This window comes from Pan paniscus, chromosome 21 (assembly GCF_029289425.2).
Source record: "Pan paniscus chromosome 21, NHGRI_mPanPan1-v2.0_pri, whole genome shotgun sequence".
In the NCBI taxonomy this organism is placed as follows: domain Eukaryota; kingdom Metazoa; phylum Chordata; class Mammalia; order Primates; family Hominidae; genus Pan; species Pan paniscus.
The window spans coordinates 37,504,814-37,531,591 of NC_073270.2; the positions used below are offsets into that span (position 1 = coordinate 37,504,814).

At 51.8% G+C, this 26,778-nt stretch overlaps 1 protein-coding gene across 1 annotated transcript; it reads left to right on the top strand.

The window, feature by feature from the left end:
* Positions 1-139: 139 nt before the first annotated feature.
* Positions 140-26,429, top strand: MYLK2 (myosin light chain kinase 2). The gene is made up of 15 exons (XM_003814759.4): positions 140-277; positions 4,117-4,257; positions 10,927-11,010; positions 11,267-11,366; positions 11,860-12,280; positions 13,173-13,471; positions 15,210-15,315; positions 15,992-16,085; positions 18,357-18,466; positions 18,549-18,690; positions 22,566-22,636; positions 22,760-22,888; positions 23,450-23,602; positions 23,751-23,883; positions 25,463-26,429. The coding sequence occupies exons 1-15, from the start codon at positions 140-142 to the stop codon at positions 25,541-25,543; spliced, it is 2,202 nt and encodes a 733-aa protein (XP_003814807.3). The 3' UTR covers positions 25,544-26,429.
* Positions 26,430-26,778: the final 349 nt, after the last annotated feature.

The following is a 26,778-nucleotide window of genomic DNA, read 5'->3' on the forward strand; positions in this document are numbered from 1 at the left end:
GCTCTATTTGCAGGACAGAATTGTCTGCATTTGCTTCCCCCTAACACATCATGTTTGTCTCTAAACTTTATTATTATTATTGTTTACTAGTCATCTTTTATTTGGAGGTTTATTTTCATTTGGATAAAAAGATTCAGCAATGATCACATTCCTCATGGAGGGATTCTGGGCCAAGCAGGTCATGGTCAAGAGTGCGGAGTGTGCTCTCCACACTGGCCCCTCTTCGGTGGTTCTTATGTTTGAGCTCCTTATAAGAAAGGCAGTGGCCAAAAGGCACGTAAGCTGCCAGCACCATGGAAACCCTGGTGACACTCCCTTTTTTCATGTTGTCATGCTTGTTGTATTTAATAGTATCTGTGGTAACCTCTTTGAAACGCTTCAACAATGCCTTTGGTGGTAAAATCAGTATCCAGCTTGGCAGCTCTACTAATATGACATCCATGAATGAGTTTCTTCTTCGCTGGTATGACTGATGCCATTGTGGAGTCCTGGTGTCTGCTGTCTCTAAACTTTAAATGGTGGTTCTCAAACCACTTACCAGTCTATGTTTGTAATTAAAATATAAGCTTGAAAGTGAATAGAAGCCCTTCCCAAAAGCATAGTTAATGACATTATCCTGGCTTGCACATTTGCTGAATGGAAAGCTCTTTTTGGCTGATATGATGTCAACATTACTAACACCCATGTCCAGAGACAACGTTCATTGGCATTTAACAAAGCCTTTCTGGAGATAATTCTAGTTATGTTCTTTAAAGTCTTGGGATGCCACATTTTCAAGTAGATTTGTTGTCTCTACTTTAGATCAGATTTGAAAGGAGAAAGCTCTTAGTCTTTCTTAACTCTACCAGGAGGTTGGGTGCGGTGGCTCACGCCTGTAATCCCAGCACTTTGGGAGGCCGAGGCAGGTGGATCACAAAGTCAGGAGTTTGAGACCAGCCTCACCAACATTGTGAAACCCCGTCTCTACTAAAAATACAAAAATTAGCCAAGCGTGGTGACAGGCGCCTGTAATCCCAGCTACTCAGGAGGCTGCGGCAGGAGAATCGCTTGAACCTGGGAGGCGGAGGTTGCAGTGAGCCAAGATCATGCCACTGCACTCCAGCCTGGGTGACAGAGCAAGACTCCATCTAGAAAAACAAAACAAAGCAAAACAAAACAAAACAAAGACTCTACCTGGGGCTGTGATGTGTCTTTTGGGAAGAAGGGTGGGATTATAATCTCACTCCGGTTAGTGAAATGATGGGTAACCTTTAACAAGTTATTCCTCTTTTGGGGGCTTCAATTTCCACATCCGTCAAATAAGATTGAGCTGGAACAATTAATAAGGCTCCTTTCAGCTTAAATATTTTTAGATTTTTTTCTAGGCAGTTTTTTAAGCCAAACCAGCCCTACTTTTATATTTATATGTCTTCTATAGCCAGTTGTTCAATCCCTGCAAGAGAGCAAGCTCTCCTGTCCCTGGGTTTCCATGTGGACTTCAACGAAGTATGTTGGAGACCAGTGTTCTATCTTGTTGAGGACTTTCCAAGGGTTGTTCTGGAAACGGAAATCTAGCCCAGATCACTCCAGGGGACTAATCCCTGAATAATTCTGTCCCCTTGACACGCACACATATTTTCTGATGTTTTTCTTGACCTTGGAACTGGTTAAAGACTGCATAGAATGTTCAGTGAATTCTTGCAGACTGCCACAAAGAAGTCCTTCCCATCCAAGATATGATTTCCCCCCCAAGATTGAGATTATTTTGGAAGTAGTCCTTCTATTGTTGGAGGCAGTTTAAGGATGTCACCATAAAACGGACTTTACCTTGTTCTTTTTCTGTTTCTCTCCATTGCAATTCAGTTTTTACGTGTTCATGGACAAGGAGACCTGGCTTATTTTTGGATAACTGGCACAGGGTTCAAGAGAAATACAGAATTATTTCATGGAATAAACCCTAGATTGGGTACTGGGAGAACTGCTCTTGCTTTGTGACTTTGAACATGTTGTTTATATTCTCTGGGTCTCAGTCTCCTCATAGAAGTTAGAATGATCTTGCTAGAAAGGACCCTTCCTCTAGCACAGTGGAGGGGAATTTCTCTCCCGCCTTACCATGCCCCAAAGGCACTGTGGGCAGCAATGGTGACTGTTACCCACCCAGCTAGCCAGTGTGACTCAGAGTGGCCGTGCTTGAGTCACATATTCAGTGTTGTCAGTGGCTATGTCACCAAGGATTGCCAGAGGCCTTTGCTATTTACCCACAGCTAACAACCTGATAGGATAGGGTCAGCAGCTTCTAGTTAACAGCTGGCCAAAAGAAGCAGGGAGACATCTCTGCAGGGGAGGAGGTTCATGGGAGTTTGTTCAAGCAAGAGAGGCTTTTTCTCTCTTGGTAGTTTGTTACTGCAGCAATAGAAAACGAATGGGGGAAGCAACACAGAGCACGCAGTCACTCAGGAGCTGGGAGGGGTTGCCAGTGCGCCTCCCCTTCATGAAACCACTTCACTTTTTTTTTTTTTTTGAGATAGAGTCTCGCTCTGTCGCCCAGGCTGGAGTGCAGTGGTGTCATCTCGGCTCACTGCACCCTCCATCTCCTGGGTTCAAGCAATTCTGCCTCAGCTTCCCGAGTAGCTGGGATTACAGGTGCCTGCCACCATGCCCGGCTAATTTTTTTTGTATTTTTAGTAGAGACAGGGTTTCACCATGTCGGCCAGGTTGGTCTCAAGCTCCCAAAGTGCTGGGATTACAGGCGTGAGCCACCGCGCCAGGCCAGAGCTTCACTTTTTGTGCATCTCTCTCTCCTTGGAACATTTGCTGTACTGATGACTGGGTCTCAGTGTTCTGTGTTTCCCCACATACACCACAACGCTACTCTTGTGAGCTACTCAGAGGCCTAAGCATCTTGGCCTGTGGGACTTTTATTCTCTAAGACAGTGGTCCTCAGAGTGTGGTCTGTGGCCCAGCAGCAACAGCATCATCAGGGACTAGAAATGCAAATTCTTTATTCCCACACTAGACCTACTGAGTCAGGCACGCTGAGGGTGGGGCCCAGCAACGTATATTTTAACAAGCACTCCAGGGGACAGTGATGCGTGCCTAAGTGTGAGGACCACTGTGCCAGGAGAGGGACCTGCAAATCCTGACAGACAACAGGTCTCCTAACGCAGGTACCCATGGGCCAAGGAGCCGGCAGCCACTCTCCTGTGACCTTAGTGCCCAGCCAGTCAAGAGCCTGTCTCAGGGTGAGAACATCTTCCTCCCTTCCACAGCCCCTTGAGGGGTCACCTTTGTACAGTCTGACTGAGTTAGACACGGGAGAGCTGCTGAGCTTGTTGAGTGGATGTTTTATCTCCTTAGCCAAGACTCCATTCCCAGAATGAAGACGGAGGGAAGAATGCTTTTCCATATGTTCTTCCAACAAGTCATATGACAGATGAGGAAACCAAGGCTCAGAGTTTAAGTTACTCATCCAAAGTCATGCTGCTAATAAATGGCAGGGTCAGAATTTGGACCCACGTCCATCTGCCCTCCAGTGTCCTTTCTACCGCAGCAACTTGCATCCCTTGACCAGAGCCAGCTCCAGGAGGATAGGGCCTGGCTTTTTCTGGATTTGAGCTGGAGCCCTCACTGAACTCTTGACCTTGCTGTGGGAACCTCCAGCTAAGCTTCTCAGACACTGGGAGGCAGGTCCTCTCCTTGCTTTCACCCTGTCAGCACAGCGGGCATCTCGGACCATGCTGGATCCCGTCAGGGATGTGGCAGCTGCCAGTCAGTTAAGTCACAAGCCTCAGCAGGCCTGAATGATAGCCAAGGTGGTCACCGTGCCAAGTGGATTGCAGCCAGGAGGTGCCTTGCCTAGCCCACCCCTCATCCTTTATTTGGAGGCCCCTCACCATCTCAGGCAGGGTCTTCTTCCCCCAGCAGCTGCTCAGAGCTTGCCATGCACCCCCTGGTTCTTATGGTAGCCCAGTTTAGCAAACGGACCTGAAGTTTTATAAATAGCGCAATGGCAGGCTGGGAAACTGTCCTGTGTAAGAGGACAGAACATGCATTTTCTGCTCCTCGAGCCATTTCCTGGGATCGGGTGATGGGAGTGACTTCTAGTGCAGATAAAGTCGAATTACTCTTATCTTCTAGGTCTACACTCCACACTTGGTCTTGCTTCTACTGTTTGGTATGTCTGTGGTTTCCCCCTACTGCCTCTGCCTTTATGTGATGGTGCTTCCAAGTCTGCTCCCGGGACGTTTCCTGTTCTTGGAACAGCTGCACCAGCCTGGGGTACCCTCCTGCTACTTGATCCTATAGGGAGGTGTCCAGTGGCTGTGGGCAATTTTCAGATGACCTTGTTCGTCTGACGTCATTAGATCGCTATTTTTGGCTTTGCTGTTTATGCTGCAGAAGTTGGGCTGGAATGGGAGAGGAGGAATGAAGGAGGGGCTGCTCTTGGTTTCCCATTGTTCCAGGGTCCTACCAAGTAGGTGCATTTATTCTTCCACATTACAGAGCACCTACTGAATGTCAGGCCCTAGGGCAACCAAACTGATTCTTCACTCACTTGTGAATTTATTTTTCAATGGGCATTGCTTTGTGGTACGGAGTAGTAATTAAATGTGAGGGCTCTGGAGCAAGAGAGTTTGGATTTAAATTCCAGCCCGCCATTTACTACCTCTGAAACTCCTCTGTGCCTCAGTTTCCTTCTGGAAATGGGAGTGATTATAGTATCTACCTCAGAAGGTTGCTCTGAAGATTAAAAGAGTTAATATCTCTGTCTGACACATTGTAAATACACAATGAACGTTAGTGGCTATTACTACTAACCACAACAGCACCACGTATTGTACTAGGTACTTGGGATATGAAATTGAATGTGATGTAGTCTGCATCTGTTTTGCACTGGCATCTGGACTCCAAGGGTCTCAGATATTGGGATGGGGTACCCAGTCAACACCGTCAGAAAGAATACCTGCTGTGTGTACTATTTTTCCTACCTTATGTTGGAGGGCATTCAAGGGAAACAGAAATTGAAGTTTCTGGCTGGGCGCAGTGGCTCACGCCTATAATCCTAGCACTTTGGGATTATAGGGAGGCCAAGGTGGGTGGATTGCTTGAGGTCAGGAGTTTGAGAGCAGCCTGGCCAAAATGGTGAAACCCTGTTTCTACTAAAAATGCAAAAAATTAGCTGAGCATGGTAGTGTACAACTGTAATCCCAGCTACTCAGGAGGCTGAGGCAGAAGAATCACTTGAACCCAGGAGGTGGAGGTTGCAGTGAGCAGAGATTGCACGACTGTACTCCAGCCTGGGTAAAAGAGCAAGACTCCGGCTCAAAAAAAAAAAAAAGAAACATACAAAAAAGAAAATGAAGTTCCTGTCCTAGGAAAGCCTTAGAGCAGTGGCTCTTCACCCTGCCACACATCAGAATCTTTTGGAGAGATTTTTAAAAATACCAACATTCTGGGCCCCACTCCAAATGTTCTTAATTGGTCTGAGCTGAGGAGGGGCTCAGACTTCAAGAGTTGTAGAAACTCTCCAGGTGTTTTCAGTGTGCATCAGGGTTGAGAAGTGTGGCCCTGGGTTATAGGGATATGAATCCTGGAAGCTCTCCACTGACTGCACCAGGGTGACTGTCAGGACAGTGCCTCAAATCTGTTCCCTCTTCCAAGGCTCTCAGGATGCTTTCTAGAGAGCTGGCTCTCTGACTTGGTGGTTCTTAAACTTGGATGTGCATGAAAAATCACCTGAAATGCTGGTTTATAGACATTTCTGGGGCCTCATTCCGAGGAAGCTTCATTTTATTTTTTATTTTATTTTTATTTTTGAGACTTAGTCTTGCTCTGTTGCCCAGGCTGGAGTGCAGTGGCATAAGCTTGGCTCACTGCAACCTCTGCTTCCTGGGTTCAAGTGATTTTCATGCCTCAGCCTCCCGAGTAGCTGGGATTACAGGTGCTCACCACCATGCCCGGCTAATTTTTATATTTTTAGTAGAGATGGTGTTTCATCATGTTGGCCAGGCTGGGCTTGAACTCCTGACCTCAAGTGATCCGCCTGCCTTGTCCTCCCAAAGTGCTGAGATTACAGGCATGAGCCACTTCGCCCAGCCAGGAGGCTTCATTTTAAACCAACTCTGGGGCTTAGTTACTGAGAAAGCCTTGCAGTAGCTGAATTGCGAGTTCTCTGAGGCCCTGAGCCAAGAAGTCCTTTCATGGTGTTTTATAGCTCTTACCATTTTCTCTCTGAAGAAATCTGTGTCCACGTTGATATATTTGGAATTACTTATTGATCTGATTAAGAGTTACAAGTCATTTCCAAAAAAATTGGAAAATCTAGATGAATAAAGAGTAAAAATAATCTCTATTTCTACGCCTGTAAATGTGTCCATTTATATCCCTCCAGACATCTTCTTTGTAAATATTTTGAACAAAAAGGATCCCACTCTATGGCTGATTTTTATTTAATTAATTTATTTATTGAGACAGGGGCCCACCCTGTCACCCAGGCCATAGTGCAGTGACACAATCATGGCTCACTGCAGCCTCAACCTCCTGGTGTCAAGCAATCCTTCTACCTCAGCCTCCTGAATAGCTTGGGACCACAGGTGTGCACTGCCACGCCTGGCGAATTTTTAAATTTTTTTGCAGAGATGGGGTCTCACCATGTTGCACAGGCTGGTCGTGAACTCCTGGGCTCAAGTGATCCTCCAGCCTCGGCCTCTTAACATGCTAGGATTACAGGCATGGTTGATTTTTATAGTCTTTTTTTACCTAAAATGTCTAAAATTTTTATAGTCTTTTTTCACCTAAAATTCTATAGCTCTCCCCCAATTTCATCTCTGTGTCCCGAAAGTGACCAGTTTAGTCCTTGTCACAGTAGAGCCCCCAGTAATTAATCTTAGCAATAAAATTCTATAACTGTGGGATGGAACAGTGTGTCAATTGCGTTTTCGGAGAAACCTATGTCCAATTTGCACACAGTACGCCCACAGACCTCTGCTTACTAGCTTGGCTGGAAGGACAGGGTCTGCTGTAAGGACAGCAACCTTACGTAGGGCTTTTCCAGAGGCCTGAGAGGTCCTGCCAAGGCCCTGGACTTAGGGGTCCAAGGTGGGAGAGGGCAAGAGAAAACAATGTGCTAATGCAGCCTTGAGTGGCTCTCAAACAGGAGCAGAGGGAAGGCTGTGAGGGGAGTTGGCTGCTCTCTTTGGAGTCAGAAAGGTTGTTGCTCAACTCTTTGGATTTTCCATCACAGCTGGGCAGGGAGAGGGTCAGACTGGGCATGACTTCTCCGAACAGGTCCTTTTAAAGCCTCTTGGCTGAACTGATTTCCTCTCCAGAGCCAAGGAAGCAGTGCCTGGGTGAAGTTAACCCCTTCACCCCCAACACATTCTTACAGAGCTAGGTGAGCCTGGAAGCCTAGGCTCCTGGAAGGCAGAGCTACACAGGGCAAGAGGCCTAAGGAGCCGTGAACTCTGGCTGGAGAAACCTTCCCTCTGGCCTTGTTAAATCCAACAGGCATAATTGCATCCTGCTGACCTTAATTCCCCTGGCGGGTTTAATTGGTCTTGGCATTGTCCCACTTCCTGTCCTGCCCCTGTAGAGGCAAAGAGGGTGTCTGCACAGCTGGTGCAGGGCGGGGAAGCCCCTTCTTGAGGGTGGGCAGGGGCTCTGGCAGCCCCTAGGTGGGTGGAGGAAGTTTCCCCGTGCCCCACCCCAGTGTCTCCAAGGGAGTGCTGAGAAGCTTGGGGACTCCCAGGGAGCAGCTGGCTGGAGCAGGCAATCCCGTAGATTCGGAACCAGGCCAGACTCTCATCCCAGTGGGAGGCACTGCAGGGGAGCTGGCGGGAACAGATGAACCCTCTACCTGGGGTGTCCACGACATTATCAGGCCCCCACAGTGCTGTAGGTACTGTGCCATTGGGCACTCTTTACATGTGTGCTGGCTAAATGCTCGCAGCCATGCTGTGAGAGGGAGGCAATGGGGCAGAGCAGTTATGAGCAGAGCCTTGGGTTAGATGGGTCCAATCCCAACTCTATGACTTTGCCCTGTGACTCAGTTTTCCTGTCACATCTGTGAAATGGGGATTAAAGAGCTGACATTTATACAGCACTCGCTATGCTCACACTCACTGTTGTAATGCTTTATCTACCTCCTGGGAGGCAGATGCTCTCCTTACGGATGAGGAAACAGGTGAAGACATTGTTCCAAGCTCACAGTTACTGGTCGCAGCGCTTCATTGACAGATCTCCTAATCACTGCATGGTAGGGAGTTGTAAGACTCGAAGGAAGGATACTCATGAAGCTGCTTACCCCAGGGCCTGGTCCATTTTAGAAAGAGTTCAATAAGAGTAATTATTTGGGAATAATAATTATAACAAAAGTAGCACTAATGCCCCTGAAGTTGTCCCAGGCTGGATTTTGGTCTCATTGGGAGGTGGCTCTGGATTTGAATGTGGGTAGTTTGAAGCCATTCACTAGCTGAGTGACTGTGGGGACAAGCCACTTCCTTCTGTGAGCATCAGTTTCCACACCTTTAAAATGGTGTAACATTGGCCCCTACAGTCCCTTCTGAGGATCCAGGGAGCGGGATCTTTGGCATAGTCTGGCCTGGCCGTTGGTGGGCACTCAATAAATGACTGGTATTGATAACCACAATAATAACAAGGAGATGCCAGCAAGGTCCAGCATAGGGAGGTAACAAACTCCAGTCTGGAGCCTTCTGGTTAATCAGTTATTTACTCATCAGACACTGATGGGCAAGTCCACTCTGTGCTGGGGATGTGTTTAGCCCCTGGCCTTGAGGGGGCTCCCAGACAGTGTCAACCAATGGTGGGATCAGCTGGGGCACTGTGGGGAGGCCAGAAGCAGGGGACCCAACATTCCAAATTAAACTAAAACATGCTCTGGGCCAGATAGAGGGCCAGGAGGTCCTAATGATCCGCATTAGGACAGGAAACATTTCAACCTTTTGAATGCTGCAAGATCCACAAAGGGGTTACTCAGCAGGGAGAAGGGGGCAAGGCACAGGCTGGGACATTTTAGGAAGGGAAGAGGGCTTTGGAGTTTGAAGAACGACATTCCAAGCTCAACTCCCTTCCTTGCTGAGTGACTTTGGGCAAGCTACTGATTCCTTTAACTCTTCTCGTCCTCATGCAGAAAATGAGATGAGCGCTCCCCACAGAGTTATCATCAAGATGATGCTTAAAGGCAAGATGGCTAAAATGAATGACAGGTGCTCAGCAAGTGGGAGCTCCCTTTCTGCAGGGGACCTGGGTTCAGAGCTCAGTTCAGCCCCTTCCAAGCTGTGACTTTGAGTAAATTACATAACCTCTCCATGCCTTGGTTTCCCCATCTCTCTAGTACCTACCGCACTGGGTTCTTCTGAAGACCATTTGGGTGGATCAACATGAGAGCATGCAGAGCGAGGCCAGGCATGTGGTCAGTACCGTATAGGCATCAGCTGTTACTTTGGCTTCCTGGAAGAGGCAGACTGTTAACTGGACCTTAAAGAAGAGAAATGGGGGAGAGGAGGACCGGGCCTGGAGAGGAGGGCCAGGCAGAGCAAAAGTAGTCAAGACTGGGGAAAGAGCTCCAACTATGGTTTTTACCAGCTTATACCAAAAACCCTTGACATTTGCTCACAAAACAAAACATCCCACTCATTTTGAATAGTAGCCTGTTCACATAGTTCATGGTTCAAACAGAAAAGTCAAAGTATATACAGTGATGTCTCCTTCCCACCCTTGGGGCCCAGTTCCTTGCTTATCCTACCAAATAAATTCTTATGTGCATAAAGTGAAATATATATTATTCATGTATTATTCTCCCTTTTTTTTTTGCACAAATGGATAGCACACTCTACATGCTACTTTGCACCTTGCTTTTTCTATTCCCCCCACTTTGGTGGTCACTTTTTGTCAGTTCATTAACAGCTTCCTCAATCTTTTTTTACAGGTCCCTATTTCCCCACTGCTTAGAGGGGCTGCATTCTCCCTCCTTTCTCTCATCAAGCGTTTTTCCAATGGCTTCCCATTTGACAGAGGAGCCGAGGCCATGGAGTGAAGTGACTGGTTTGCTGCAGTCAGGACCTGAACCTGGATAACCACTCTACAGCTACTTCATTTTATCTTACTTTTTAAAATATAAAGACGGGGTCTTGTTATGTTGCCCAGGCCAGTCTCCAACTCCTGGTCTCGAGTGATCCTCCTGCCTCAGCTTCCCAAAGTGTTGGGATTACAGGTGTGAACCACTGCATCTGGCCTCTACAGCTACTTCTAATGCACCCAGGTCTGGCCAGTTCTCAAGAGCCCCCTCTGAGAAAGGCTCTGGGTGATGGAAGGCTCCTTGGATCATAGCTGTCCCCATCCTATCTCGAACACCTCAGGCTAGAGTGCCCCTCGGGCCACCACTGTAGTGGAGCATCCTTGAAAAGGCTCTCTGCCAGCCCCCTTCTTCCATGTGGGTCATGGGTGAGAACTGGATGAGCTTGGGGGAGGGGCACAGAGCACTCTCCATCTCCCATGGCTACTCAGGGCAGCCTCCGTGTCCCCAGGAGCCCAAGAAAAGGACAGTTTCAAAAGAAAAAGCTTCCAGGCCTATGGACATGTTGAGCAAGTGCCCCTGAGACAATTTCTTACCCAAAGGTGACGCAAGCAGGTCCAGATGTCGAGGCACAGAGCTGGGCACTAGGGTCAGGGAGATTATCCCTGGGACTTTGTGGCTCTAGCCAGGTTCTGGGGAGCCCCAGGAGATGTGGCACACAGGTGGGCAGACCAGGGCTCAGCCTGGGCATACTCTTGCCCTTCAGGCCTGCCTGAGTACTCCCCTTCTTCCAGGACCCCTCTGATCCTGTCCAAGTCAGGGATACTGAGCAAGGCCTGGGGAAAGGGCTGCTCCCCCAGCGTCCCAGATACCCCTCCCTTTTCTCTCTTGTTCCAACATTATTCTCCCCCCAGTCAGGCCATGGGAAGAATGCCGTGTCCTCTGAACTGGGGCCAAGAGTGACAGGTGGTGGCAGTCCTAGCTGCATGGCCCCTGGTGTAAGAGATCCTCTCCTCCGTCCCCGCCTCCACTGCCCACACCCCTGCCTCCGCCTCTGCCCACCCGGCCCAATCCCTTACAACTGCCCAGGACTGCTCCTGAGCAGCCGCTGGGAGACAGACGGCAACCAGGTTGCCCCTCTTTGCTCCAGATACCTCTCTCCCCTCAGTTAGCAGGCCTCGGCTTCCTGTCTCACTGCAGCCAGACGAGAGGGGAAATTGGACAGCCTGACACACTCCACTCTTGTTTCTGCAGCTAGAAAGACTTGAGTTAGACAAGCAGCAGCACACGCCTCCCTACCTCATGGCGACAGAAAATGGAGCAGTTGAGCTGGGAATTCAGAACCCATCAACAGGTGCCAAGCTGGGGCAGGAGATGGAGGGAGGAGTTTGGGAAGGGGGGTTTTGAATCCAGGACTGGGCAGGTTCCTCAGTGGGAGTTCTGTGCCCCAGCCTTGTTTGCATGGTGCACGGGGGACCCAGAAATCAGAGGAATCTCTGGCTAGGGTTGGGCTGGGTCCAGGGCCTGTATGAAGCCCTTCCTGGAGAGACCAGGAAAATGTGAAGCCACCAGGGATGGCTGCTGGGGATGCACCTAAACAGTCAGGGCAAGGATGATGGGGGCCACCAAGGCCCACCCAAAGGGCTGGAAGCCTCCCACAGAGGCCCTCCAAGGTCGTGGCAGCTCATCTCTAGGGGCCATCAAGTGGCCCCAGAGACTCAGTGGGACAAGCATTTGCAAGTTGTTGCCTGGGTGGGAACCTGGGCCCAGAGCTGGTCTCTGCCCAGCCTGGGTGAGAGGGAAGGAAAGGAGGGTGGATCCTGATGGGTGTCTCACCTCCTCTGCAGACAAGGCACCTAAAGGTCCCACAGGTGAAAGACCCCTGGCTGCAGGGAAAGACCCTGGCCCCCCAGACCCAAAGAAAGCTCCGGATCCACCCACCCTGAAGAAAGATGCCAAAGCCCCTGCCTCAGAGAAAGGGGATGGTACCCTGGCCCAACCCTCAACTAGCAGCCAAGGCCCCAAAGGAGAGGGTGACAGGGGCGGGGGGCCCGCGGAGGGCAGTGCTGGGCCCCCGGCAGCCCTGCCCCAGCAGACTGCGACGCCCGAGACCAGCGTCAAGAAGCCCAAGGCTGAGCAGGGAGCCTCAGGCAGCCAGGATCCTGGAAAGCCCAGGGTGGGCAAGAAGGCAGCAGAGGGCCAAGCAGCAGCCAGGAGGGGCTCACCTGCCTTTCTGCATAGCCCCAGCTGTCCTGCCATCATCTCCAGGTGAATATCCCCTCCTGGGAGTGGGGAGGGGTCCTGTGGTTCTGTCCCTAGGGGTCCTGCTTAATTCCATTGTCTTAGGCATGGTCGTCGTCACATTCAGTGCTGGGGAGGGTAGTTCTAACATTCAGTTTCCTCTGTCCTGTGAATTGCCTCTACCGCCTTGTCCCCTGCAGAAACCAGAACCCTGCCACAATTCATACAAGGCTGGAGTAAGAGAGACCTTCAAAGACCGCCTAGGTTGAACATATCTTCTCTAGGCTTCTGGGGTCCGGAGTTCCCCTTGCTCCATGGGCTTGGGTCTAGCCAAGGGCAGGATTGAGATGGCAGGCAGAAAGGCTAAAGGTGTCAGGCAAAAGGCTGTGTATTTCCTAGGACATCCAGTATTTTCCTGTTCTTCTTAATATAATTATTGGTAAGATATGAAAAGATGACTAATAACCAGATTGGAGGATCATTGATAATATTTTCATAACCATAATATAGCACATGTGTGATGCAATCAGTTATACTTACCTGAATGCTAATGAGGTCATTAATGATATATTGTAAGCCACAATAAGAACATTTACCATATCACTTTGATAATTATGTATCAATTATATCACAACAGATTTTACGAATCAAGAGCTACATAACTCCCTAGTTGTATCCACATGATGATTAACCATATCAACAATCCTATTAATAGTTATTAATGATGTATTAGTGTGTTGGTAGTCAAGATAATGACCACAGCCATGAACATCCCTCAATTTTGTACCAGGTGAATTTGGCTGTATTACACCATGCATTTGGGGCGGGGTTGGATTAGCTCTGCAGATTGCATTGAGACTTGCCTGACGCCACAGGCTGTGGCCGCTGAGGGCTTCACCTCTGTGTTCTCACCTTCTAGTTCTGAGAAGCTGCTGGCCAAGAAGCCCCCAAGCGAGGCATCAGAGCTCACCTTTGAAGGGGTGCCCATGACCCACAGCCCCACGGATCCCAGGCCAGCCAAGGCAGAAGAAGGAAAGAACATCCTGGCAGAGAGCCAGAAGGAAGTGGGAGAGAAAACCCCAGGCCAGGCTGGCCAGGCTAAGATGCAAGGGGACACCTTGAGGGGGACCGAGTTCCAGGCTGTTGCCTCAGAGAAATCCGAGGTGGGGCAGGCCCTCTGTCTCACAGCCAGGGAGGAGGACTGCTTCCAGATTTTGGGTAGGCCAGGGGCAGGTGGGGGCTGGGGCTGCCCTGGGGCCAGGGGGAGGGAAGGGGGCTGTCAGTCCCAAGTCTCCCTATTCGGAGGTCTGAACTGCCCTGAGCCAAGCCTTACCCAGGCCCATTCATCTAAGGGTCACACAACTCCAGAAAGTATTCCTTTTTTAACGTATGTTTATTCATTTGTTTATTTGTTTTAAAAGATAGGGTCTTGCTATGTTGCCCAGGCTGGCTTCAAACTCCCAGCCTCAAGTGATCCTCCCACCTTGGCCTCCCGAGTAGCTGGGACTACAGGCGTGTACAACCATACCTGGCTTTCTTCAATCTTATTTTTTAAGACGTATTTTTATTTTTAAATTTAGTATTCCCTTTTGATAGATGGGGAAAGGAAGGCTCAGAAAAAGGAAATGAAGTGCCCAAACATATCCAGTGAAGACAGGATTGGAACCTGTCAGGCCACCCAGACTCCAGAACCCACTTTTGAGTTTTTCTACTTTGACTAAAATGAAGTTAAAAAAAAGAAAAACCAGGCAGATTATTGGAGCAACACAAACTCCCTGGGCAATGGAATTTGGAGTCAATCTGTAGAAGGGCTCAAATGCCAGGCTTAGTAGCTAAACTGTATAGTGGGGTGGGGTCGTGGGAGCTATAGAGGGCTCATGCGCTGAGGAACACAGGTGCCTGTGTGTGGGAGCAGTGACCAAGGAAGCTGGGCATGTGCAATGGGGCAGGACTGTGGAGTGGCCTTCATTGATGATTAGACAAGCAGCCCGTGGCTTGTTCATGGGCTGCAGAGAGCACTGAGTGTGAGTGAGCTTGGCCAGCAGGTGAATAGGGAAAGGGCCTGGGCAGGGGTGCGGCAGGGCTGGGGGTGGGGTGAGATGGGGTCAGGAGAACCCAGAGTGTCCTGACACCCCCCTGCCTCCAGGCTGAAGTGCCCTGGGAGACCCGCCAGCCTGCCTGGTGAGCGGCACCGTGCCACCCAGACAGGGTGGGAGGACCTGGCGGCTGGGCGGCAGCCAGGAGCCCTGCCTCCGCCCCTAGCAGCCGCAGAGACCTCCGCCCCGCCCCGAAATCGCATCCTAGGGTGACAGGATCTGAACCACCTCCAAAGGCCGTCTGATTTATCACCAGCCCGGCTTCCCTGCCGCCTCTTGCTATTTATAAAGAGGTTTCCATTCCTGATGACCGCCTGCCGGCCTGCCAGCCTTCAGGGCGAGCGGTTCCCCACACTTGCCGCTAGGTGGCGACTTCTCCCCACCAAACAGCGCGGTCCCTGGTCCCGCCCCGCCATGGGTGGTCTGGCCAGATTGCGGTGTTATTAGGATGGAGGGTGGGCAGGTCCCACCACCTACCCCATTATTCAGACATAGCAACCCCACTGCCTGGCATTCCGCTTTATAGCTGCTGTGTTTGATTGTTTTTGGTGGAAATGCAGATAGCTTGGGATGGAGTCCTTGTGTCTTATAATGCAGAGGGTCCAAAAAGTCCAAGCTCCCATCCCGTTTGTTCTGCCAGGAGAAGCTGGTCCTCCCTGATAGGAGTGTTGTGTTGGTGGCAGAACTGATATTGGAAACTGGGCCCCATAGCCCCTATCCTGGAGCCAGGTGTCTCCCAGGTGTCACTTGGTGAACTTAACTTCCCTAGATGGGGCCCAGGCCAGCAGGAGGGGGTGGTGCCAAGGGGAATCCTCAGCAGCCCCTGGCACTGACCATGAGGGCTGTGCTCTGTCCCCCAGATGATTGCCCGCCACCTCCGGCCCCCTTCCCTCACCGCATGGTGGAGCTGAGGACCGGGAATGTCAGCAGTGAATTCAGTATGAACTCCAAGGAGGCGCTCGGAGGGTGAGATCTGGGACCCCAGCTGGGCACTCATGGACAGAGAGCACACCGGGCTCCTGTGGCTTCACATTTCCCCTGTGCAAGGCCCAGACACACACCCCGCTGAGACATGACCACGTGGACACATTCACCTCTGTGTGGGACACACACTGTGTGCAGCTGTCACATGCTGATGTGCACTCAGTGTTGCTGTCACTTACTCAGACGCACCGTCAGCCATTCAGTGCTTCCGTAGGAAATACACAGCATTTTTCTGTCTGTCTCAGCTCCAGGCACCACACTGACCCCCTCATGGTGATTCCTGCTTTGTAAAAAGCCCTGACTCAGTCTTATACCTCTGCAGATCCTCCCTCTGCCTGAAGGTGCCCTCCCCCAGGGCCCAGGGCCTGCCTGCCCTAAACCTCTAAGGGTCGCATCCCAGGGCCATCCTCCCTACACGCCTGCCCTTCCTGTGCACGTGGTCTGTGTGGTTCAAAGAACCTGCTTCAGCCATTGTCCTGGCAGAACAGCTCACAGCTTCAGGAGGGAGTCAGGGCTGGCTGGGGTGAGTGCTCCCGTCTCACCAAAGGGGATCCAGAGGCACCACTGGGTCTGGGACCAAGTTAGGATCAGAGCAAAGGATGCCACTGACCCCAGTGGGCTCTGGGGTCCCCTCACTTACAGCCTCTTCTCTTTCCAGTGGCAAGTTTGGGGCAGTCTGTACCTGCATGGAGAAAGCCACAGGCCTCAAGCTGGCAGCCAAGGTCATCAAGAAACAGACTCCCAAAGACAAGGTAGTGAGGTTGCGGGGGTGGTGGCTGCCCAGGATGGGGAGGGGATCCTTGGAGTGGGCACCTCTCACCTCCCTCCACCAGCACTGCTGAACCTGGGGCCTGGTATGGGAGTTTGTTGCAGTGAAAATACTACACAGATAGAGAGATGGATGGACAGCCCTGCAGCAGGGGCCTGAGGACCCTACCCATAACCAGATACTTCAGTTAGTGAACTTATCTGGGGACTTCCCCTTTTAGGCATGGGATATTCATGCCCTCTGGTTCAATTCAACAAACACTGATGAGTGTGGGCTCTGGGCCAGGCCCTGTGCTGGGCACTGGGGGTCCGGGAGTGAAGTGGGTGTGGTCTCCACCCTCAGGGAGCTGAAGCCAAGGTAAACAAGCCTGGCCTAGAGCTTTGCCTCTAGCACCCACGGCCTGGGCTGGGTTCAGAGGAGGCCACGAGCAGTGTTTGTTGAAGGAATGAAAGGATGCAGGCAGGTAGAGTGAGGGAGTCTGCTGTGTGAGGAGGTAATAGCAACCTCGTGTGACCACAGCTGTGACTCAGGGAAACTGCGGGGTAGCATGTTGGGGTTCAAGAGAGCTTCTGACTCAGGCCGAGGGGTCAGGGAAGCTTCCTGGACCAGCTGCCTTTTGAGCGAGGGCTTTGAGGAGACGTTCCAGTGGAGAAGGCAGGGGCAGAGTTTCAGGCAGAGGGGACTATGGGAGGAAAGGCTCGAGGGCCAGAGATAGCAGGAGGTGCTGGGGAGTGAGGTTCTGGGCATCCCAGGCAGAAACCGCAGTGTGGGCACAGGCCCGACCCCAGTGAAAGCATGAGAAGCAGCTCTAGCCGCTGCAGCCCTGGGTCCCCATTATGGCTCTAAGCACACTGGAAGGAGTGCATTTTCTATGTGACAACGTCCTTTTTCGTCTCTTCCACTTACAGGGCCTGGGTCCGTGTTATTGTCTCCTAGGTCCCAGGCCTCTATCACAGGCTCTGGCTCAGCATAGATGTTCAGTACCTACCTGCGGCTCAATTAACTGGAGCCAGTTTTCAGTTGATAATTATTGAGCACTTCTCTGCCATTCAGTGGGTCAGGGGCTGGGGAAATGTCAGTGACCTAAAAACACCCCTGCCTTCATGGGCTGACATGCTAGAGTGGAGGGAGAGACAACTAAAACATAAAGCAAAAAAAAAAAAAAAAGAAAAAAGAAAAAAGAAAAGAAAAGAGAAGAAAAGAAGGCCTGGCATCAGGTACTGAGAAGTGCTAGGAGGGAAAATAAAGCCAGGTAAGGTAGAGGGGGTACAGGGCTGATGGGGGCACTTTTAGATAGGGAGGTGAGATCAGTCCTCTCTGAGAAAGACATATGTGAGGTGAGAACTGAATGAAGGGGTGGGTAAAGGCAGAAGGGGAGCCATCCTGGCAGTGAAACAAGGGTTAGTGTTTAACCACTGGATCTGGATAGGGCAGGTGTGGAGAGAGGCCCAATTTACAGCATTTGCCATTTCTCATGGTGTAAGTATTCCTATTATAGCTGATATATCAGCCTACCGATGTGACAGCTGGCTTGCAACTTTCTGAAAGTGACAAATAATGGTGTCTTAAACTAGGAAGGCAGTGGTGGAGGAGGTGCGAATGATTGGATGTATAATCTAGCTTGAAGGTAGATGATGCTGAAGAGTTGGGTCGGAGGTGGGGTGTGAGGGCGCGAGAGTAAGGGAAGAACTTAGGATGGCTCGTAACTTTTTGTCCTGCACCCTTGGGTGAAGCGTGGGGGTACTTTTGCTGCCAGGCAAGCCGAGAGCAACTCAATTGTGGGGAAGGGACGATGTCTAAGGTCTAATTTTGGACATGATAGATTTGAGATGTCTATGAGACAACTAAGGCAAGTAGACAGTTGGAGATATTGGAGTCTAGAATTCAATGGAGTGCTCAGAGGTTGAGATGTATATTTGGAAATTGATGACTTTGGATAAAATGTAAAGTCCTGAGACTTTATGCAGATGCCCAGGGAGAGAGCAGAGAGAGGGAAGCGGTGAGGGGGGAGGATGGAGCTCTTGGCATGTCAGTACTCAGGAGAAGAGCCGGCAAAAGGAAGATGTCCCAGCAGGCATGACTTGGGAGTGGTGAGGACCACAGATGTGGGGGTGGGGGAGAGAGGAGAGGCAAGGAGGAGGCTGAGCAGTGATCTGGGCAAGGCTAGCAGGCCTGTTCAAGGGTGCGGGTATGGAGGGTGGGTGGCAGGGAGTGATGGTGCCCAGCTGGTACCCTTGACTTCCCTGGTCCCCAGGAAATGGTGTTGCTGGAGATTGAGGTCATGAACCAGCTGAACCACCGCAATCTGATCCAGCTGTATGCAGCCATCGAGACTCCGCATGAGATCGTCCTGTTCATGGAGTAGTGAGTGCCCGAAGTAGTGGTAGGGGCTGGGTGGGGGTACCAGCAGGCACGGAGCAAGCCGTGGAGGGGTCTGTGCACACAGCATCGAGGGCGGAGAGCTCTTCGAGAGGATTGTGGATGAGGACTACCATCTGACCGAGGTGGACACCATGGTGTTTGTCAGGCAGATCTGTGACGGGATCCTCTTCATGCACAAGATGAGGGTTTTGCACCTGGACCTCAAGGTACCAGACTGGGGCCTCCTGGGAAGGGTCAGGGGCAGCATCCGACCCCCTGAGATCAGTGCTGTCACCAGCCATCCCTCTGCCCTCCCATCCCTCCATCTCTTCCTTCATTCATCCTTCCCTTCATAGATTCAGAAAGGGTTTATGGAATACTTACCAAGTGCCAGGAGCCGGGGGCACAGCAAAGAGAGAGAGGGGGAAAAAAAAAAAAAAGACGTGGTACCAGCTTTCATGGAACTTCTAGTCTGGTACTAAGTATTTGTTGAAAGGGCCTTTTGCAGTCCTGTGAGCCCCAAGCTCAGTGTGTCACACAGACAAGTGGCTAATAAGTGTTGCAATAGCACCTGCCTCAGCGTTGGCCCATGATAGGTACTATGAGTGTCTGATCATTTATTCAAAAGCAACAAATATTTCTTGAGGGCCTACTTTATGCCAGGCAATGCACTAGGTGGTGGAGATCCTGTGGTGAACCAGATAAAAATCCCTGCATTCTTGGAGCTCTCAAATAAGTATAGTGTCAGCGTGGCAATGTGCATGAGGTAGGCGCTAACAACAATGTTTCGTGAAAGAATATTGATATCCTTCTTTTTTTTTTTGAGATAGAGTCTCACTCTGTTGCCCAGGCTGGAGTGCAGTGGCGCCATCTTGGCTCACTGCAACCTCCGCCTCCTGGGTTCAAGCGATTCTCCTGCCTCAGCCTCCCGAGTAGCTGGGATTACAGGCACCTGCCACCACACCCAGCTAATTTTTGCAGTTTTAGTAGAGACAGGGTTTCACCATGTTGGCCAGGCTGATCTTGAACTCCAGACCTCAAGTGATCCACCCACCTCGGCCTCCCAAAGTGCTGGGATTACAGACATGAGCCACTGTTCCCGGCCTGATATCCCTCTTCTGACCTTGCTCACTACCATGCACATGGTAGGTCAGGAAGAGCAGATCTGCTTTTTTTTTTTTTTTTTGAGACAGAGAGTCTTGGTCTGTTGGCTAGGCTGGAGTGCAGTGGTGTGATCTTGGCTTACTGCAACCTCTGTCTCCTGGGCTCAAGCAATTCTTTTGCCTCAGCCTCCCGAGTAGCTGGGATTACAGGCGTGTGCCACCATGCCCGGCTAATTTTTGTATTTTTAGTGGAGACGGGGTTTCGCCATGCTGGTCAGGCTGGTCTTGAACTCCTGACCTCAGGTGATCTGCCTGCCTCAGCCTCCCAAAGTGCTGGGATTACATGTGTGAGCCACCGTGCCTGGCCACAGATAGGTGTATACATTGCAGCAACTCCAGTCAGTTGTCAGTAGCTGTCCGGAGCTGAGTGTGGAGCTCTGGGTGTGGAGCAGGGAAGGGCAGCAGGAGTGCAGGGGGTTGGCAGTCCTCATGGCAGGTGTTAATGCTGTGCGTTAAGTGGCGGGACATGGAATCTTAATGTGGAGGCGCGTGAGCACCCATCAGCAAAGTGGATGGTACTTTCATTCATTCATTCCATAAGCATATGCTGGGTACTTTCCTTAATTCATTCGATAAGCACGTGCTGGGTACCTGCTCCTGGAAGGCCCCGTGCTAGGCATAGGGACTGTGAAGGAAATGGTCCCTGTCTCATGGAGCCTCCAGGGGAAACAGACATTCATAAAACAATTCCTAACTAAATAGGTCATTTTAAGCCATGAAAAGTGTATGAGAAAATACACGAGAGTAATGAGGAATCGCACTGGGTGAAATTGAAGTCAGCACGGGTCTGAAGCAGGCAGGGAGATGCTGTTGCCGCCTCTAACACCTGTCCCAGTTTTGCTCTGTGCCCGACACTGTCTGAGTGAGGGTGCCATCTTCCCAACAGTCCCCTGGGTTAGGTGTGTTAATATCACTGCCACTGACAGAGGAGGACACAAACAGGGTGAGGAGGTGGGTTTCAGTGGGGCCAGAGTGGATGCAGGGAATTTAGAGGCTGATGGAGTAAGTAAGCCAGGAGAGAGATGCCAGGGGCTTGAGCCAGAGTGGCAGTGGAAGAGGGGAGGGAAAGGGGCCAGATGGAGGATACATTTTGGAAATAGAGCCAATCTGATGTGCTGAGGGTTTGCATATGTGAGGGTTAGGAAAAGAAAGGATCAAGGGTGAGTCCTGAGTTACTGGACAGATGGTGGCCCCTTCACTGAGCTGGGGGAAGTTGGTGCCTGCATGATGACATTGGAAGACTGCCTTTCCCTAGTGAAGGCTAATTTCTTTGGGGCAGAATAGGGTCCCCCAATTAAAATGCAGTGCTCTGGGAAGAAGCTCAGTCGTGAGCCTCTGTATCCTAAAATGTGTTTTTTTCAGGATAACAATACGTTTTTTTGTCAAAAAAAGTGTTTCACGGTCAAGTAGGTTGAGTGCACCCCAGCCCACAGGCCATGTCCTGGGTCTCTTGGCTGCAGGGCTTCTGAGGGCCTCCTGTGTGTAGATGGAGAATCTCTGAAAGGAAATTTGAGTCTGCTTCATTTCCCCAAATGCTTGTACCCTGGGACCCTTCTTTTCTTTCCTGTTTTGTGGGACACCAGGCCAAACTATTAAAATCATTAGTATCTGCTCTGAGTGAATCTATCAGTTTTAAGAGTGCCTTCAGAAAGCGTCTCCTTAGGGGACTTGAGTCAAATGCCCACAGAGCCCAGACAAATAACAAATACATGTTGAATGGGAGGGATCAGGGGGTGGTGGCGACCGTGGGAGAGTTGGAGGACGTTTGTCTCATCTCAGGCTGTTAGTGGCAACTTGTTCCAAGGCATATGGCCCATGTGGCCAGGGCTTCCTGTGTTTTAGGAGCTGCTGGAATTCAGGGTTTTTGTGCAGAATCTCCTGCCTTTGAACCATTGTTAACTTAAAAATGTTTGTACCCTGCAACCTCAGATTAGTCCTGTGTCCTTGTGTGATAGGAAGAGGAAACAGAGGCCCAGAGTGGAGAGGAACTGGGCTTACAGTAACGTCATCCATGTGTTAACTTGGCTGAGCCCCTACTGGGTGCCTTTGTTAGACCCTGAGGGTGGGACCCAGGAGGCCAGGAGAAGACAATCCCTGGCCTGGAAGAGCCAACCCTGTAGTGTTATATTCACCCCAGAGTGCAGGATCAGTGGTGGTAGCGGAACATCACAAGGCCAGTGCTGGAGTCAGTCATGCGTTCATTTCCTGGCTCCGTCGCTTACTTGCTGGGCGACTATGGCCGAGTCACTTCTGTGTCTGAGCCTCAGCTTTCTCAGCTGCCAAATGGGAATGGATGGTAATAGTATCTCAATGTCACAGTTTCATCTCAAGATAACAGTGTGTGCCTCCTAGATCTTTGGGAAGGACTGGGGAGCTAAAGTGAGAAAGTGAGTGGACTGGGCCTGATGTTTTGTAGCTCATCATCCTCACTAACTGGGGAGACAAGAGTAGCGCATCTTCCAGTGACGCTGGAGTAGTGTGAAGCCCCGTGTTCCCAAGAGGCTTCCTGTCAGGAACTGAGCTGGCATCTTCTTTCTCTGCTCTCTGGAGCTTCATGTATCTGGTGGTGGTCCTGCACTGGCCCCCCAGCCTGGGGGCGGGGATAGCAGGCTGTCATGCCTCCTCTCCGCAGGCTTCTGTTTCCCCATCCTCAGAACTGCTAGAATGTCGTGTTCTTTCATGGCCTTAGATGGAGGGAAATCTCACCTGAACCCATCACGGCAGGTCCTGTGCTTCAAGGCCTCGCATAAGCCCCTCGTGGGGGACTTGCCTCAAGATCTCTCTGTGCCCAGAGCAGGCAGGGCTGGAGGGTCTCTGGCAGCTGCCCACTCTGGCAGCTTGGGCCTCTGCCTCAAGGAGCCTGGGGTTTGCACGGGCCTGGTGGGAGAGGGAGGGTGAGCTGGTCAGAGGCCCACCCAGGCCACCCCCTTTCTCCTCAGCCAGAGAACATCCTGTGTGTCAACACCACCGGGCATTTGGTGAAGATCATTGACTTTGGCCTGGCACGGAGGTACCACCTGGGTGGGTGGGGAGGGCAAGACAAGCCTCTGAGTTGGCAGGGGACAGGGGTGGGGTGGAGGGGGCATGGGTATAGGCCAGGAGCTGTGCTCTCAGCCCTTGGTCTCACCCCCAGGTATAACCCCAACGAGAAGCTGAAGGTGAACTTTGGGACCCCAGAGTTCCTGTCACCTGAGGTGGTGAATTATGACCAAATCTCCGATAAGACAGACATGTGGAGTATGGGGGTGATCACCTACATGCTGTGAGCTCCCAGGCGGGTCGTGTTTATGGGGTTGGTGGGGCATGGGGGCGAGCGGCCGAGGCCAAGATTGGCCCTAGGGTCTTGGTAAGGTGGTCCCACCTCCCCTATCCCTCAGTCAGGGGTTTGCTGGGGTTGGGAGTGCTAGGGAGAACAGGAAAGGGGAACGTGGTACCCATTTTATAGATGGAAAAACCAAGGTCCCTATAAAGGCATAGCATCTGGACAGCAGATCTCGGATGACCTGGGGCGGGCAGAGGGGCAGTGGACATTTCCTATGTGCTCACCACATACCTTGCACTCGTCATTCCTCATCACTGCCACCTAGGAAGCTGGGATGATTATGCCCATTTTACAGATGAGAAGAGTGAGGCTCAGAGAGGGGAGGTGACTTACCCAAAGTCACCCAGCCAGATTCAAACCCAGGTCTGTCCCACGAGAGGCTGGGGGTCTTTTCAGCACACGGTGCTGCCTCCTAGGATCTGCCCCTGTTCCCTACCCCTCTGAAGGTGACTCAGCACCTCCAATCTCACCTCCCTGCCCCCTGCTATCCCCTCCCTCTAGGCTGAGCGGCCTCTCCCCCTTCCTGGGAGATGATGACACAGAGACCCTAAACAACGTTCTATCTGGCAACTGGTACTTTGATGAAGAGACCTTTGAGGCCGTATCAGACGAGGCCAAAGACTTTGTCTCCAACCTTATCGTCAAGGACCAGAGGTGAGGCTCACCCCAGAACCTGAACTGTATGTGTGCAAGCTTAGTGTGTCTGAGTGCTGGCAGGGCGGGAGCCAGGTAGAGAGGCCAGCTGAGCCCCTGGGGCCTCACGAGCATGCAGCCCACCATCACCATGCTGCCTCTCCCCCAGGGCCCGGATGAACGCTGCCCAGTGTCTCGCCCATCCCTGGCTCAACAACCTGGCAGAGAAAGCCAAACGCTGTAACCGACGCCTTAAGTCCCAGATCTTGCTTAAGAAATACCTCATGAAGAGGCGCTGGAAGGTACTGCTGGATTCGGGGTGGGGAGGGAGGGCTTTCTAGTGGGAAGAGCTCCTGGTGCCAGATCCGAGCCTCCACCGTCCCTGCCTTGGCAGGTTCTGTTGACCAGGCTGGGCCCTGTCTGGAAGACAGGGTTGACTTTTCTGTTTTTGCCCTGGGCTGGCTCCTGTCCTAGAGTGGAGACCTCTACCTGGCCTTCCACCCAGCCCCACCCATCTGGGGCTCTGGCTTCCCTCCTTCATTTTTCAAATATTTCTTGAGCATCTACTACTTCTAGGCATTGGGATATAGGAGTGGACAAAAGAGACAAAGATCTCAGTCTTTGTGGAGTTACTTTTGGTGAGAGATGGGGCATTTTCTATCTTTTTTTCTTTCTTTCAATACAGTCTTGCTCTGTCACCCAGGCTGGGGTACAATGGCGTGATCTCGGCCCACTGCAACCTCTGCCTCCTGGGTTCAAGCAATTCTCCTGCCTCAGCCTTCCAAGTAGCTGGGATTACAGGCACCCACCATCACACCTGGCTAATTTTTGTATTTTTAGTGGAGACGGGGTTTCACCATGTTGGCCAGGCTGGTCTTGAACTCCTGACCTCGTGATCCACCCGCCTCGGCCTCCCAAAGTGCTGGGATTACAGGCGTGAGCCACTGTGCCTGGCTGAGGTGGGGCATTTTCTAGAGCCCTGGGGAAATAGGCAGGGTTAAAGAAGACTTTAGAAAAAAAATAAGGGCCTTCTGCCGGGGAGAGGTTGCACTTTTATTTTTATTTTTTTTAGAGACAGGGTCTCACTCTGCCTCCCCAGCTGGAGTGCAGTGGCGCTATCATGGCTCACTGTAGTCTTGACCTTCTGGGCTCAAGTGATCCTCTCCTTTGGCCTCCTGAATAGCTGGGACCACAGACATATGCCACCACATCCAGTTAATATTTTAAAAATATTTTTGTGGAGATGAGGTCTCGCCATGTTGCTCAGGCAAGCAATCCTCCCGCCTCGGCCTCTCGAAGTGTTGGGATTACAGGTGTGAGCCACTGTGCCCAGCCTGCACTTCTAAATAGGGGGGTCAGGAAGGGCTCACTGAGAAGCATGTGAACAAAGACCTGAAGGTGGGGAGGGGTGAGCCGTGCCAATACTGGGAGAAGAGTATTCCGGGCAGAGGGAGTAGCCAGTGCAAAGGCCCTGAGGCAGAGGTGTGGTTGGAGAGTTTGAGGAACAGGTAGGAGGCCAGTATGGATGGAGTGGAGTGAGCAAGGAGGTAAGGAATGAAGTTAGAGAGGAAGAGGGGGACAGGAGGTGGAGGGACTCATTGGCCATGGCAAGGGGTTTATCTTTTACTTGGAGCAAAACTGGAGCCATGGGAGTGTTTGGAGCAGAGCGGTCCTTGGTTCAGGTCTGGCTGACCTATCCGTTGAGTGAGGGGACTCCTGGACAATACAGTGTCATGGCGCCTCCCGTGGCCATTTTGGGCACTGCACCTTCTCTAGCCTGTGACCCTCCTGGACTGAAGGGGACTTACAGGCTGCTCAGACACCCTGCAGCTGCCCCCCTGCCCTGGTGTTGACTGGGACTCCCTCTCTTCTGCCCTCCAGAAAAACTTCATTGCTGTCAGCGCTGCCAACCGCTTCAAGAAGATCAGCAGCTCGGGGGCACTGATGGCTCTGGGGGTCTGAGCCCTGGGCGCAGCTGAGGCCTGGACGCAGCCACACAGTGGCCGGGGCTGAGGCCACACAGCCCAGAAGGCCAGAAAAGGCAGCCAGATCCCCAGGGCAGCCTCGTCAGGACAAGGCTGTGCCAGGCTGGGAGGCTCGGGGCTCCCCACGCCCCCATGCAGTGACCGCTTCCCCGATGTGAGCCGCCTCGGAGTGTGGCCTGGATCCATCCTGCTAGCACCTCCCCAGACAGGGCTCCAGCCTGTCGGCCACACCCCAGACTCCAGGCCCCCGTTGAAGCCGCTCCCGGTTCCCTCCCCAGCTCCTCGTCTTTGAACTGCCGCCGCCGTGGTGACCCCTGCTTTGCCCCACTGGGAGAGTCCTTAGCCTGGGCCTCCTCCTAGCTGGAGTGCCATGGCTGGGGGTCTCAGCATGTAGGGCTTCTGTGGTTGTGGATGGGAGGCTCCTGGTGGGGCAGAAAGGCTGCAACGCTGATTCCTAAGGCCCAGCTGCCAGGGAAGACAGAGCAGGCTTTGTGAGAGAGGACCTCCATGCCCCCGCCACCTCCCCACTCCAGCAGATAAGGCCGAGCCCACACCATCTGGCCCTGGCTGGCCCCCACCCACCTTCCTTGCGACCACCAACACACAGGAACTGTGTGTGAGAGAGAGGGCGCCCAGCCCAGGCCTGGTGGAGGGGGAGGGGAGAAGCCAAGGGACACAGGAGACCACCCCCGAGCTTGCCTCAGGGCCAAGCTGGCCCAACCCAACCACTCGGGGCCCCTATCTTGGGGGTCACCCATGGCCTCAGATGATGGGGTCAGCAGGCCCAGGAGAATTAGGAAGGCCATGGGGCAGCCCCCAGTCTGCTCTCAGCTTGTGCCTTGTAAATAAATGTACAGGTTGGATGTGGCCTCCTTCCCTCTGTGTGTGCCTGCACTGGTGTGAGGTCGCTGATGACCACAGTTCACTGAGCACCTACTGTGTGCCGGACACTTTAGCAATATCCATCAGCTCACAGTTTGGTGGTTCATGCAGGCTCAGGTGCCAGTCTGCCCAGCACATGATGTGGGCAGGTGGCTTCTGCACGTTGTGCCTCAGTATCCTCACCTGTGAGAGGGAGGTCGCAGCAACAGCCTACACCGGGTGTGTGATTACTGCGTGCCCAGCTTTACTTAAAGCACCTGTGCTGTGTTAACTCATTTACTCCTCACAGCAAGATTACGAGGCAGGATTGATTGGTTGATTGATTGATTT

What these genes read in the sequence shown, in the direction of transcription:
- MYLK2 (XM_003814759.4), top strand. Translation starts at nt 140, where the DNA reads ATGATCACATTCCTCATGGAGGGATTCTGGGCCAAGCAGGTCATGGTC. An exon ending in TCCAAGGAGGCGCTCGGAGG is followed by an intron (nt 15,316 to 15,991) that starts GTGAGATCTGGG and finishes TTCTCTTTCCAG; the next exon opens with TGGCAAGTTTGGGGCAGTCT. An exon ending in GGGGTGATCACCTACATGCT is followed by an intron (nt 22,889 to 23,449) that starts GTGAGCTCCCAG and finishes CCCTCCCTCTAG; the next exon opens with GCTGAGCGGCCTCTCCCCCT.